We start from the raw sequence: 16,063 nt of genomic DNA, 5'->3' as shown, positions 1-16,063 counted from the left end.
GCCATTGAAATATGTCAACATGTGGAATGCACTTTTTTATAAAGTGAAAAAGATACACTTTGTGAACATAAATTTGAATATTAAAAGTATAGAAATCATACTGATCTCTCATCAGTAACAAAACACAAACTCAAGTAAATGCACTTTGATTTTTTTTTTTGTTTGTTTTTTAAATTGCTGCCTTTGCGATTTGAGAATTGCATTCCTTTACATTGCGATGTCCGTTTAAATTCCATTAATTGTTCAGCCCTACCCTAAACCAACCTTTGCATTAAATACACAAAGTAAAAACTGGATTTAGGAAACCAGCGGTCGCCGTTGTTTCAGTATAAAGTGTGACCCTGTTAACTGGTGACCCTCAGCTGTCAACTACTAAACGTTCAGCTGAGCAGTTAGCAGTTAGCATGGTCACTCTTTACTCTTAACACCAGTTGTTCTGTAACGGTCAGAACTCTGCAGGGGCTGACTCTATGGTGTAGTATTGTTTCTGGAAATTGAACACAGTTTGACCGGACATTTTTATGCAGACAACAGTTTTAGTTAGTGTTTAAAGAACCCTAACTCGTTTGAATGAATGGAGCTAAACACTGCTTCTATTGCCCAAATCCCTAAATTACGAGATGACTGTCCTGTAAAACAGTTTTTTTTTGTTTTTCTTTCTGGTTTTCTTTCTAATACACCACCATAGAAAAATGTACTTCTCAAGTTTCTTTTAATGAGAATATGTCTTAACATCCCCCCCGCCCCCCCCCCCCCCCCCCCCCCAAAAAAAAAAACAACAACAAAAAGAAACAGAACAAGCAGATTTTTATGTCATTCTATAGAAACAGCTCAGGATGTTATTATTCCATTCCAATATCTTAAACACAGACACTCAGATTTCAGGTTTCGCTGAGGTGAACTCTTAAGTTATTGTTCTGACATGTTCTGCTCTGTTTTCTTGTCTGTAGCGTACACGTACTTCTACAAGGGATCCAAATACTGGAAGTTTGACAACCACCGCATGAAGAGTGAACCCGGATACCCAAAGTCCATCCTGAGAGACTTTATGGGCTGCACTGCAGACCAGGACCCAGATAGAGACACAGACACAGACACAGGGCGCAAATACCCGGATGTAAACCCGCCTCCATTCAACCCGAATGCTGGAGGTGACGGTGACAAAGGCAAAGACCGGGACGGGACTGATGGCGGTGGAAAGGATAAAGACGCAGGCAAAGGGTCGGACGACAAAGACGAGGACTACAGGGAGGGGCGGGAGGAAGACACCAACGAGGTGGACGTGGTGCTGAAGGTGGATGACAGCGAGGAACGAACCATGAACATCCTGATGGTGACCATCCCGCTGGTCCTGGTGCTGTGCATCCTGGGACTTATCTACGCCATCATCAACACGCTGCAGAGCAAAGGAGCGCCGCGACTGCTGGTGCACTGCAAGCGCTCACTACAGGACTGGGTGTGACCCCAACTTTGGGGGTCACTGAACTTCAACTGAACCTTAAACATGAGCGTCCTCTAATCCCAAAGTCCTCCTGTGATCATCCGTCTCACGTCTCTCTGCTCAGCAGCTCCTGCAGCTCGTAGGTAATAGATCCCATACTGTACGGAAACACACACACACACACACACACACACACACACACACACACACACACACACACACACACACACACACACACACACACGAGAACAAATGCAGGCATAAATTGTGTCTTACCCAAACACACACACACACACACACCCTAACCTCCTCCTGTCTCCCATGGTGCTCTACAATGCGATGACTGTAATCTATTTATGTGAGAGATGTTTGCACATTGTTTTATTTCTTGTTGTTTTTCTTTTTGTGACTTTTTTCTGATTTCTAAACCAGGAAGCCTGCTCTGTGCTCTCCTCCGTTCCTGCATCACCTTCCTCCTCTCCCTAATCTCAGTGGGGCCTTTCCCCAGTGACACCTGAACAGCTGCTCATGCTTTAGATGAACAAACGAAGGTGATGGAGAGGTTAGCATGGACAGGTCTGTAGAGGGATGAGCTTTGAAGTGGGGTTGGGTGATGATTCTTCCTTTCTTCCCTTCATTTCCTCTCCTCCCTCTGCTCTGCTCTGCAGTTAGAGTTGGCGGGTTAGAGTAACATGGTCTGACACTTCACCGTAGTTTACTTAAAGAGATATTTTAAGCCCAGGCATTCACCCCCTCTGACTTCCTCTGGAAGAGATCAGGCTGCAGATTCTGAGGGCTGAGCTTCAGTTCGTTGGTCACTTACATCCAATTTCTAATGATAAAACCACCTTCATATGAATTAATACCCTTTTTTTTATACCCCAGGTGGGATGTTGAGGTTAAATGTTGCATGATGATGTTTCTGTCTCATCCCCCTCTATCTGCAGTATTAGTCATGTGCTCACAAACTTTGTTGAAGAGTTTTTGTTGACCTCTTCTGGTTTCCATGACATAAACAGCCACACGGAACAGTGGCAGTAGTGGCTTTAAAGGTAGGGTCTGCACACATTAATGCATTCACTAGCCCAGCAACCACCTGTAACATCATGTTTCAACATGAGAGAGACTTGAGAGCTGTGCGCCTTTCTTGGTGTGTTAGCACAAGCTAATCACTGGTATTTGACACATACCTGGTTAGCAGAAAGCTAACTCACGTTGCTCTTCATCCTGTGCTGCTCTCCAAGTGCCTGGAAGCAAGTGAAAGTCAAGCCAAGCTTCACCCTCATTTAGGATCAAGTTTTATTTGCTTGGTGCTTAGTTTTACTTTGGTTGCGTTTTTCTTGTCCCGTGCAACATCTTCTATTGTAGCTGCTCTGATTAGCTTCATCCACTCGCTAATCAACACATAAAGTCACTTGCCCACTGGGCGCACTGTGATGGGCTGATGTAACCATGTCTACTTTCCACCCAGAAACCTGCTGATACAACCATACAGGCAGGCTGTAAAAGTTGACATGTTTTTTAGGAAAATCCTGCAGAGTCTACTTTTAACACCAGGCTAACATGTGCACCATAATTTAACTTGAAGCAAGTTCTGGTGCCATCAAAGTGATACACAGACATCATCCAGGATGTCTGCTGAACACAAATGTCAGTGACTTTTTTAAAGCCCACTTGCGTTGCCTGACAGTCGCCTTTAAACTTGTTCAGGTTACTGTCTGCATGATATCTTCAAGTTTCAACTTCTTCATCTGCAGAATTTCTGCAGGAACAGGGTGGATGTTTGCTCTCAGTGGGAGCTGTGCTAGCTGTAGAAACAGTAAATTCAGACCTGTGCTGCAGCATGTTTGAGAAAAAAGTCTTTCTTTCCCTTATTTGGAAACCCCATAAAGACCTCTTCTTCTAAAGGGGTCGCCAGCGTTTAAAGAGGTGGTTATCCTTTAACTCTCAGTCGTTAAGAGCTGCCTGTCTGTTGGACCCTAAGAGAAGACGGACCATTGTTTGAATTAAAGGGTCAGGCGGGGCATCTGTGTGACATAAAACCAGAGAGAGCCACGGCAGAGCCTGGCCTTTATCAGAACAACAGGACGTGACATCATCAGCACAGCATGGCGAGCCGGTTGGAGCTGAGTTTCACTGCTGCTGGTTTCTGAAGGGACATGGTCCCCGTGGAGCTGCGGCCTGTCTGTGGTAAATATGGAGGAGCTGTAAGCACTGGGGTGGGCTCATGTGAACTCAGACTAATCCCCTTCATTAAGAACCAGCAGGTGCAAGCAAATGCTGTTAACCCCGCAACCCCCAAACTAAACCTTGAACCCCCAAAACCAAAACATTCCCCTGCTCACTTTTTCATCTTCAGAGATCAGGGATGAGACAAGCGGCGTGAACCAAAGACAAATGTCCAACTGACTCACCCGTTCTATCAGCTTCAAAGGAAAAAGGCCAGTTTGAACAGTTTTAGTGTCTCTTCAAAGCTTTTTTCGAAACATGTGCCTCAGAGTTGGACTTTTTTAACTCTCACTGTTCCTGGCAGCTCTTAGTTATCTCAGTTTCAAACTCGGTCTCTGTTGACCGATGATGCTCCAGCTGGAGCTGACGATGTTCAATTTAAAGTTGTGTCCGCTCACATATTCTGCCAGCACACAGACATGAAGCCGGTGTGGCTGAGGAAAGCTTGGTGTTAATGTTTCAGGAAGTTGCGGAGCGGCTAAAGAGCTTTCCATTTTACAGATCTGACTCACCAGAACAAACATCTGTGAATTTCACTGCACAATTTGACAAATCAACTTTCTGAGCTGCTCCGGTTATAGTTGGGTCATTTTGGAGCGAAACGTGACCGCGGTTAGCGAAGGTCCGTTTCTCAATGGATTTGTCATCTAGGAGGGCTAAAAAACAAATTTAGCCGGGGTGTATTTTTTAAAATGGTGGGCAAAATTTTTTAAGAGGCCAAAATCCAAAATGGCTGTCATGGAAATGATCTTTTTAAAAGCTCGACCTACAATGATGAATAATACATGTTTTCAGACCTTATTTTTGTTGAGAAATACATATTTCAGGGTTGGATAATGATTTGACCTTATTTGAACCTTCAAATTCAAGATGGCTGCCACTTTTGGTGTTTTTTAGGGTATTTTGGGGGAGTTTTTGCCATTTTTGGGTCATATTTTTTCTGTGTTGTTACAGAGTCTCTCTAGGGTTAAAGTGGAAGCTCTGCTTATGATGAATTGAATAATATACAGTTAAAGTTCACAGAAACAACATCTGAAGTCAATAATGTAGATGTTTATGTGTAAACAACCCTTGTTGATTTATCATTTCCCATTATAAAGGACTATGCAGAAATGACTTTTCAGGTCTATATCACAATATTTTTTAGCTTTATTAAATTCTTTTGCAGTTTCAGACCATTGGAAATGAATAGATTCCTTTATTTCGCTCCCATTTAAATGAATGGAGATTTATCATCACCATGGAAACCACTGGAGCAAAGACACATGTGTGATGACACAAGGAAAACGCAGGCTGTTTTCAAATTCACCGACTACATACTGTGTATGAAAGTAGTGTGTAGTAGGCACTGCGAACTGCCTACTACACTTGAGTGTAGTGTGTACTATGACTGTTCTGTTAGGTTTATTTTGTAGTGAAGCGGAAATAGGATTTTTTTTTATTTTATTTTTCTTTGTATGATTTATTTTTCAAACTTAATTTTGATTGTACTAAACAAACTATGAGTAGCTGACATGTTGACATTTTAGTTATTAATCTGCAAAAGTATTGCCAGAAGCAGCATTTTATATGAAACAGTCAGTGGTGGAGAATACTTATTATTTCGAAGAGGAATTACTTATCATTTTCGTGACGGTGTACAACTGCCTATTAGGGTCACTTAAAAGCAAAAAACACATCAAGGATAAACATCTCACACACAATTCTGTAGTAAGGATGAGGTGAAGCCGGAAAATTTAAGGTGGTAGAAATATAGAGGTGAAATACAAAATGTAACAGTAAAATGTCCTACTATACTTGGCAGTGGTTTACACTATTAATGCTGCAGTCCGGTACAAACCGTTAATGGAAAAACAATAGCAGACCTTTTTACAGGTTATTACATATTAAAACCTGCTTGGAGTTTCCTCCAGCTGGCATAGCTCTTAAGGTTCACTGAGGTATTCAAGCTCCCTTACCACGACAAGGTGCAAATGACTGAATGTTGAGATGCTGAGACCTATATAACTTTTGCTTGAAGAGATAATGATATCACAAGGGAAAAGGAATGTCCCTTTCAATCATAGTTTTTTTTTCATGTTAACAAGCAGGAGAACACTGTGGCTGTTTTCGAATTCACCTTCTATACTAGCAGTGCGTACTGATTTTTCCAAAATGTAGCATGTAGTATACAGTATGCAAACAAAAGCAAAGTTGCAGTATGCAAAAAAATACCCAGATGACAAACTGATTTGGGAAACAATTCACAGTATGCATCATACCAGTCTTCTTCGCCTACTGTTGCAGGCAAAGCACCTGAATTGAAAATGACTGAGAGCGAAGCTTTAACAATCAGAGCAGCAAAATATACAAATATAAGAGTCTCTACTTGTTATCTTTGTGGTTTCAACACGCAATAGCGTGTAATAACTAGTAATAACTTTTTCAACGTAAATTGTGTATTTATTTTTATTGTACTCTGTACAAAGTTCTTTATCTAATATTGTACTAATTATTTTTTTTCTCTAATACTTAAGCTCTATTTTTTTCAACTTTTTGTAATATTTAGTGTTTCTCTTAGAGTCTTTCTATTCATAGCAATTGTACTGAGAGAGTGCAGTTTAAACCAGAGTCCAATACCTTGTATTCTTGAAAATACTTGGCGAATAAAGGCGATTCTGATTCTGCAAAGGTCTGTTGTTGTTTTTCCATTAACAGTTTGTAACGGCCAGACTGCAGCATTAATAGTGTAAACCACTGCCAAGTATAGTATGACATTTTACTGTTACATTCTGTATTTTACCTCTATATTTCCACCACCCTAAATTTTCCCGCTTCACCTCATTCTTTATACTGAAAAGTGTTTGTGAGATGTTTATCCTTGATGTGTTTTTTTCTTTTAAGTGACCCTAATAGGCCATCATACGGCGTCACAAAATAAGTAATTCCTCTTTGAAATAATCAGTATTCTCCACAACTGACTGTTTCATATAAAATGCTGCTTCTGGCAATATTTTTGCAGATGAATAACTAAAATGTCAACATGTCAGCCACTCATGGTTTGTTTTGTACAATCAAAATTAGTATTAAAAAAAAATCCTATTTCCGCTTCACTACAAAATAAACCTAACAGAACAGTCATAGTACACACTACATTCAAGTGTAGTAGGCAGTTCGCAGTGCCTACTACACACTACTTTCATACACAGTATGTAGTCGGTGAATTTGAAAACAGCCTGCAGTTTCCTTGTGACATCACACATGTCTTTGCTCCAGTAGTTTCCATGGTGATGATAAATCTCCATTCATTTAAATGGGAGCGAAATAAAGGAATCTATTCATTTCCAATGGTCTGAAACTGCAAAAGAATTTAATAAAGCTAAAAAATATTGTGATATAGACCTGAAAAGTCATTTCTGCATAGTCCTTTATAATGGGAAATGATAAATCAACAAGGGTTGTTTACACATAAACATCTACATTATTGACTTCAGATGTTGTTTCTGTGAACTTTAACTGTATATTATTCAATTCATCATACGCAGAGCTTCCACTTTAACCCTAGAGAGACTCTGTAACAACACTGAAAAAATATGACCCAAAAATGGCAAAAACTCCCCCAAAATACCCTAAAAAACACCAAAAGTGGCAGCCATCTTGAATTTGAAGGTTCAAATAAGGTCAAATCATTATCCAACCCTGAAATATGTATTTCTCAACAAAAATAAGGTCTGAAAACATGTATTGTTCATCATTGTAGGTCGAGCTTTTAAAAAGATCATTTCCATGACAGCCATTTTGGATTTTGGCCTCTAAAAAATTTTCCCCACCATTTAAAAAAAAAAACCCTGGCTAAATTTGTTTTTTAGCCCTCCTAGATGACAAATCCATTGAGAAACGGACCTTCGCTCACCGCGGTCACGTTTCGCTCCAAAATGACCCAACTCTGTTTGCCTGTTGAGCTGCTCCAATGTAAAATCTCAGACTGAATATCCAAGCCCTGAATGAGAGGAACGTTTATCTGAGGGGGACTTAAGTTGTAAGCTGCCAGTCTGAGCAGACCGGGCTCGGCTCAGCCGGCTCAGGTTACACAGATGTGGAGGGGAGGGTGAGGAGGGACTGAATTTCCTGCAGCTGAAACCAGCGATAAAGAGGGGAGGTGGAGGGGGGCTGACCTCTTCTCTCTGAGCTTGCAAAGTTTGGATCTCAGGAACAAGGAGGGGTGGGAATTCAGTGAGGGAGACACTTTGATTCGCTCCATCCCACTGGCAGCAGTGACCCAAATTCTCCTGTTAGCTCAACATCAGAGCTGGCCAAAGAGGAAACCTTAGCTTACAGTAGCTGGCTGGGGTTTAGTTCACAGGAATGCTTGATGTCAGGGCTCTGTGGAGCTCAGTCTTTCCTCCATGACACCAGTTAAAGGCTGGGCACTGGCCCTGGACCATCCTGGGGATGTTAAAGTTAAAAACCTTAATGAAGAAGCTGCTCAAAGCTAATGAGTTTTATCTAAAGATTTGGAAACATCCTGGCAGAGCTCCTCTCTGGTTCTTTTAGGTATTTATTTATTTTCCTTTGGTAGATAGACAGCTGAAGAGGGACAAGAAATGAGGGATAAAGCAACAAAAGGGCGGAGGCTGAAAGTCAGGGTAGTGACCTGTGCTGCATGGGCAGACCATGGGGCAACAAGGTCCACCAGGGCCTATAGACCAATTTACTGTTTGTAAGAAGTTACAGCTGTGCAAGCATCTTGGCAGCAATAGTGCTGCAGAGTACAACAGTTTGTGAATGGACAACAGGGTGTTAACCACAATTTAAATAATAATACCAATCTGACAGATGTTAAACAACACAAAGGTATAGGAGAAATCAGTGCGTGCATGGACAGACCTTTTTAGGGGAGAAATTTAACATGTTACCCAGGGAGAGTTTAAACATACAAGTCACTCAATGCTCTTGACTGCATTATCCGCAGGCTCTTACCAGACTGAGAAATACAAAGACATGAACTTGTGTCAATAAATCAGAAAACCTCACAAAACAAAAAGGTATACCATAGTTACACTCTGAACACGAAATCTGTTTCTGTTAAGTCACAGGTTCACTTATATTTACCCTCCATAGTGAGTCCACGTTTGGTCATAACCTCAGCCCTAAACCAACTTTCCCATTAAATACACAAAGTAAAAACTGGAGTCAGAAACTAGGCAGTCAGAATTATTTCTTTATGGTCAAACTTTGGTTACGGAGGCTGGATGTGACCCTGTAAACTGGTGACTCTCAGCCAACAATCACCGACACGTTCAGCTGAGAGTCTCCAATTTGCACGGTCACTCTCTACTCTAAAACACCTGTAGCTCAGTAACGGTCAGACCTTATAGAAGTTGACTCCATGGTGTAGTATTGTTTCTGATAATTGACCACAGAACAACCAGAGATTTTTATGCTGTTTACAGCTTTAATTTAGAATTCATACAACAATAACTGTGTGATAAAATGGAGCTAAACGCTGCTTCTGTTGCCAAAATGCAGGATGTTAATTTTTTGGCGACGTTGACTGTAAATTGGTCAATGACTCTTCGATAAACTCCAGTGACATTCAGACAGTTTCAAAACCTAAAAAGTTCAGACCCCCAAAACTGGTTGTTTTGTTGTTTTATCCACCGAGCTCCCCACAGAAACAGAGAAAGATGATTCACACATAGGAAGACTTTTCACTTAGTTTGATAAAAAACATTAAGACCAGCTGATTGTTTTTACTCACTTCAAGCGTTTCAGGCCTTGTTTTTGTCTTTTTGGACCTTGAGATTAGACACTGTTCTGGACTTGTCTGGTGAATGTGGCTCACTTTAATTCTGGTTAAATATTTATTCTAAGAAATAAGTCATAAACACTTGTACATATTTCAGTCTCTGCAGTGTAGAAACAAGCTAAGCTAATGCTAGCTGCAGCCTGGCCTCAGCTCACTCTCCCTGCTGTCCTGACCGTCCTGCTGGGGACAGACACCGTTCTTCACTGTCAAATCTAGGAAAGAGCAAAGAGCGCAGCTAGCTTCACAGAGGAGTCTGGAGAATGATCTGCTGTTGCTGGGAAACAGTGTCCTGTGTCCACCACTCACCTCCTCATGATCAGGGTTACAGGGGGGATGGGGTTGGCCGACAAAGCTAATCAGGGTTAAAAGCAACCTCCACCCCTCTTCCTCCTCTTCCTCCTCTTCTGCTCTTCCATTGGTCCATCAACAAGAGCACAGACAGTGGGGAGTCTGGACAGGATCAGAAAACGCCAACTCACTGCACCAGATAAAATCGTGTCCAGTTCTTCCTCTTCATCACCTCCTTTCCTCCTCCTCTGTAACCTCCCCTCAGAGTCCACAGGGAGGTTCAGGAAAACACTTCAAGCTCAGGAAGTGGACCAGTGTCTGCTTGAATGCACTTTGAGAGATTCTTGTTGAGGCGACAGCAGCAGAGATCAGTTTGGTACTGGACATGGTCCCAGGACATGGAGGGAGGGAGAGACCAGGGCTCCAAGGTTCAGAGAGGAGATGTCAGGGCTGGTTGGTGTGTGTGTGTGTGTGTGTGTGTGTGTGTGTGTGTGTGTGTGTGTGTGTGTGTGTGTGTGTGTGTGTGTGTGTGTGTGTGTGTGTGTGTGTGTGTGTGTGTGTGTGTGTGTGTGAGTGTGTGTGTGAGAAGGTGTTCAGTTAATCAGCACTCCTCTCCATAAGTGAGGCCTGTTGTCTGACTGTAAATCTCTCCTCCTCTCCCCTCCTCACCCCTCCCCTTCCCTCTGCGCTCTCAGCCCAACCCTCGCAGCCCGGGGGGATCATAATAACAACAATGGCCTTCTCTTTCTCCTCTCACACCCTCCCCCTCCCTCCTCCCCCTGTTTTCTCTCCCTCTAATACACACACAAACACATTATTGTCTTTCAAAACCTCACCTTCCTTCCCTCCCTGCCTCCCTGCTCAGAAACCCAGTCCCAGCCCAGGTCTGGAGCTGTGTTTAGCTCCCCTCCTTGCTCAGCAGCACTCTGCTCCTGCAGGAGGACTCTCTTTAAACTCTGAGCCTGTCAGGCTTGGAGTGTGATGAGCTCATACTTTGCTCAGACCTTTGGGGGTCACTTTCGGATTGGAAGCTGCAGCGTCTGAAGTTTTTTATGTTAATGCTGTGTTTGTTGTGAGGAAGGCGGCATCTGACGCAGACTTTGTGTAAGGTTAGGACATCTCTTAGCTTTTGTCTCTCTCAGGATTGCTTTCTGTAAACACTGCATGTTAAGCATTTCTCAGTCAGCCAGGCTGTCGTAGCTCCTTCAACCTTTCTTTTTGTCTTTTATCTTAATGAAAATCTCTGTTTGAATCTCTACAATCATGCAGTAGGCAGGTTTCCTGCTATCTGTGTCTGTGCCCTCAACACTTCTTCTGTTTCATCTGTCTGCAGTCACTGTGCACCGCTGCCCTCTCTAATAACTAAAACTTAGAAAAGTCATTGCATCAGCTCGAGTCCAGGGGGAGGAAAACCAGATCGATAAGACTGGACTGAAAGATCAAAGCTTAAAAAGTCTAAAAAGACACTTTCTGTTTCTCTCCGATGGACTCTGTGGCTTCTGACAGCCTGAGCGCAGAGGACTGTGGGTCGCCCAGATGCTTTTCTCTTTCAGCAGAGTGCATCTTTCTGTGCTCATCCCAAGCCTTCCACTATAAAACCACTCATTTCAGACGCCACACGACGAACCCCAGAAAGATGGACACTGACAAATGACTTCAGTGTGTGATGTGGCTTCGCCGCACGAAGCAGAGGATGAGCTCTTGTTGTTTGGGTCAGAGGTCAAACTGAGCCTCTCCTCCACATGCTCGCCACAGCTACAGTAGAGGGTGGAGCTTGGTGGACTCCATTGGCCCTGTGCTGACCATCAGTCGTGGAATCGAGCATCTCACTCTTTCAGACTCCTTGTCATTACCCTGAGTGATGATTCAGTTTCTTTCTGAGAACACAGACTCTTTCATCTCTGACTGTGATGAGAGGAGAAAAACACGGTTTCAGTCTTTGTTTTTGATCATTTGTCTCATTTTGTTTGATTTTGTGCCTTTTTCCCTCCAGACTTGATTTTTATTTTGTCAATAACATTCCGATTAGTTTGTATGATTGGCTGTTAGTGTTTTCTGTAGAAAAGATTTTATACATTTGTGTTGTGTGTTCACCTCTAGTTGAGTGTGTTAACAAGCCATGCTGGACATGTACACATTAAAAAACTGCTCTGAAAGGTGTGTGTGCGCCTCTTCATGTGCTCGCTGAGCTGTCTGAACACAAAGATTTATGGTCCTGCACAGCCATGCACACACACTTGCACAGCACTCACACACACACACACCCTCTGCTCCCTTCCTGCGGTGAGGTCAGTGTCCATAGGGCCCGGCTTCCTGTCTCACACGGGACACGCAGCACAGCAGCTTTAAGGGGCCACGGGGGGCGGGGAGGGGAGGCGGGCTGATTGCCAGGAAGCCACATGAGCCAGGAGGAAGTTCACCAGGAGCCTGAAAGAAGCCGAGCAGGCCACGGCGTCACCAGGCTGAAAGGAAACTCATTGTTCATGACACATCCAGGCTTTTTATGGTGAGTTTAATCCAAACCCTGAATTACAGAACAGACACTGATGGCAGACTGTAATGAGATGTTTTTCTGACTTAGTCCACGCTGTTTTCAAGACTAAAAATAAGCTGACACCAACTCACTTCCCGGTGCAGGTGTCATTGGCAGAAAATTGTCACTAAATGATACTTTTTTTGTTTTCATTGGACTCCTCTTGATTAACTGATGGAGTCAACTGGTAGAAGAATTTTGACAGAGAGAAAACGTGTTTGTGAAAAGAGAAATAACCCCACACAGGGTGACATGTCTGAAGAGGAGACGGCTGTCTGTTCTGTATGTCTGACACATCCATCAAAGTGAATCATTCCCTGTGAATGAGATGGAAAGTTTAAAACAGAGTATAGAAAACATTTGTTCCCAAAGGTGACACTTTACCCTCTGAACATGTCAGCAGGTGCTTCCCAAACCTGTCTGTGGTCCTCTGACTCATGCTAACGTGCTCCTACTGAAAAACATCAACATAAAAACAGCTCAGAGATGAGACATTTCATTTGGAAGAAACTGGCGATGTAGTGTCAGTCCAAGTTTGAATACTGTGTTTCTGCGACAAACCTCATCCCCAGACACTTTCCAAAAAGGTAAACAGGTCTAAACACTCTGAGGACTCTCCTAGGGCTCTTATGAATACACCGAGGAGGGTTCAGGGTTCTTTTGTCTTATCCAATTAAAAAAATGGGCATAACCCCTTTGTTTTTTTTTTGCAAATTTCTGACCAAAAATAAAAAAATTTAAATGCACTCCCAGGGCTCTTTAGGAGTCAAAACAGCTGGTTTAAAAGTTTCTCAGGGTTACTTTTCTTCAGTAATTTTAAAAAAACAGGCGTACATCCTGTGTTGTTGTCTTTTTTTCATAGTTCAAGCCAAAAAAAAAATAAAAAATAAAAAATGGGCTCCAATCTCATGTTTTCTTGGAAAGTAATGACCAAAAATAAATTACTAAAAATACCACTGGGGACACTTCTTGAAAATAGAGTCAGAGGGGAGAAGAAAAGCTTTCAAGGTTTTTTTTGGGGTGTCTTTTGCAAAATTCTGATAAAAATAAAATACTGAAAAACCTATGGAAGACACTAGGACTCCATAAATCAACTCAAAGGATTTATTTATTTATTTATTTATTATTATTTTATAAATAAATATATTCATTTATTTATTTTAATTTTAATTTTTTAATTTTACAGTATTCCTGAAAAATCATGTTCTAACCCTTTACGCCAGTCTTTTTCAACCTGGAATTCAAATGGGGTCGCCCGGAATTTCCAGCAATTGATAAAAAGAAAAAAGAAAAAAAAAGATAAAAAAAAATATTAATATGTTTTTTAATGATTGAATGGGCCCATATATTGCATTTAAATTAAAACACCACACATTTTCCTTTATAATAATAATTATTATTATGTTAATAATAATAATAATAATAATAAAACAAGTTTAACCCTCTCGACTAGATGTTACGTCGGAGATGATGCGCTCTCTCCACCACAGCACCTGACTTTGAAAACACAAAAACACAAATAAACGTACTCCCACTGAAAAAATCTGATATCTGTCTGCATTCACGCTTTATTCAGAGAATTTTCAGCGCGTTATTTTCACACAAAAACACCGCTAAATAAGGCTCTGGTTCTCATCGTGTCGTAAAACGGCGCTACCTTTGCTGCAGAGCCACAGCTGGCTACGAGGCGCTCGCTGCTTAGTGTGTCAGTCCGCACGCGGCGTGTCAGATATAAACAAACGCAGGTAGTCTGCCAGGACGAAAAGACACAATGAGAACTAGAGCCTTATTTAGCTGTGTTTTTGTGTGAAAATAACGCGCTGAAAATTGTCTAAATAAAGTGTGAATGCAGACCCATATCAGGCTTTTTTGGTGGGAGTCCGTTTATTTGTGTTTTTGGTCAAGTAAAATATGGCCCCGTCTGAGTGCAGAGGAAACCAGCAAACAAGCAGGGAGGGGGTGTTTGGTGCGAGCGCCCTGGGCTTCTGCTGCACAAAAACACTGCTGTAATGGGTAAATAAGCTCTCATGGTTCATTTTTTTGTGCTTTTCTAACCTGTGAATAATTTTGAAAACCCCCAAAAACATGAGCTAATCTTTTACATTTTATGCAAAATGCGCAAAATAACACACTGAAAAGAAAAAAAGAAAGAAAGAAAGAAAGAAAGAAAGAAAGAAAGAAAGAAAGAAAGAAAGAAAGAAAGAAAGAAAACACTTTAAGCACTCCTGGGTCTCCTAGGTGGTAAACAAGCCTTCAGGGTTGATTTTTTTTTTCTCCAGAAAAACAAAACCAAAAATCGAAAGCTGAAAAAATACAAGGGACACTTCTGGGCATAAATTGCGTGAACAAATACACACAAGAGGTAAGAAAGGTTCTCTCTCACCTTTTTTTAGTTTTGGGGGGGGGGGGGGGGGGGGGGGGGGGGGCGTCAAACTTCAACTATCAGCCAACCTTTTTGCTCAAAGTTTAGTTTTCCTATCAGTTTATGAATCATTTGATTGTTTTTAAATCAGTAATGCAAATAAAGACAACTTTTCTTGCTAAAAGGAAACATTTGGGGGCTTATGTTTAATGTTTAATATTTATCTAACAGAGAAAACCCAACCAAGACATCCCAGGAAAACCTCTTCACATTATGCAACGCCATTATGAGATTATTTACATGGAATAGAGTGGAAAACTGCACCAACCTGTCATCTCCTGGGGTTTCCTGACAGTGGAGCCTGAGAAATCTATCATACAGCGTCCAGGAATAACTGGAGCATCAACATCCAGATTGAAGGTCTGCGCTGTGCAGTCCAGAGTCAGACTGTCAGCTCGTCTGAAAACACCCGCAGTAATGTCTGTTATAACACTGAGGAGGATGGATGCACAACTCAAACTGTGTACTCTGTAGTGACCTACTTTGAGATGTACTGTCAACCATCACACAGCCCTCTAAAAGTCAGACATACCTCTGTGCACTTTGCTCACAAACAACTTTAATGGTGCATGTCGTGTGTACGAGGTATTTGAGTATGTAGGCCTGCTTCATGCTGTGTTTACATGCTTTTAATACTTTCTTGCTCTGTGTGTGTGTGTGTGTGTGTGTGTGTGTGTGTGTGTGTGTGTGTGTGTGTGTGTGTGTGTGTGTGTGTGTGTGTGTGTGTAGTCTGGCCAGGCTCATTGCTTGTTAAATCTATCTGCTACAGTTATCACCAGGTACACCCTGTGGAGAGCTGTAATTACTTACAGTCATCTCTGCCTGGGTCAAACATTAACTCACTAACAGCTGGACACCACACACACACACACACACACACACACACACACACACACACACACACACACACACACACACACACACACACACACACACACACACACACACAGAAGAAGCTATAGCTAAAAAATCAGCTGTAAATTTTTGAAAATAGTTTGCTTGAGCTGATCACAGAGGTCTGTGAGAAGAAACAAGGCAGAAAAAGGTTTCTGTCTCAAGGTTTGAATGCCTTTGGAGCTGAAAGAAACTAGTGCTGACTTAGGTTGGACATTAATACATCATCATTAATATGATGATGTATTAATGTCCAACCTAAGTTTTTTCATGTGTGCTGTTGGCCAGGAGAGCAAATTTCACCAAAATACTCTAAGAGAGACAGTGTTTCCTGGTTGAAATAAAACACAAACACAGTTCTCTTTTCTCCTGCTGTGCTGAGGCAGAGGAGTGCAGATTATTTCTGATGATACTTCACCACACAGCAAGAAGGTCACCAGTTGGATTCCCAGTTCACCCAGTGGGCCT

The 16,063-nt window shown here is 41.9% G+C and overlaps 1 protein-coding gene across 2 annotated transcripts in view; it reads left to right on the top strand.

Moving 5' to 3' along the window:
- mmp15b (matrix metallopeptidase 15b) overlaps window positions 1-6,633 on the top strand; it is a 49,354-nt gene extending 42,721 nt beyond the window's left edge. The window contains exons 10-11 of one of the 2 annotated variants that reach the window (XR_012598073.1): window positions 951-1,584; window positions 1,874-6,633. Coding sequence is in view for 1 of the 2 variants with exons in the window: in XM_074665810.1 (XP_074521911.1) it covers window positions 951-1,462 (512 nt within the window). In the remaining variant the exon portion in view is untranslated. Of the gene's footprint in view, window positions 1-950 lie in introns of both variants that reach the window. The other variant, XM_074665810.1, reaches the window with a different exon arrangement.
- Window positions 6,634-16,063: the final 9,430 nt, after the last annotated feature.

Source organism: Halichoeres trimaculatus, unplaced genomic scaffold (genome assembly GCF_033239565.1).
Source record: "Halichoeres trimaculatus isolate MK-OKI-2021-1 unplaced genomic scaffold, fHalTri1.1 fHalTri1_scaffold_3, whole genome shotgun sequence".
In the NCBI taxonomy this organism is placed as follows: Eukaryota; Metazoa; Chordata; class Actinopteri; order Labriformes; family Labridae; genus Halichoeres; species Halichoeres trimaculatus.
This window is presented reverse-complemented; position numbering and strand designations above follow the sequence as displayed.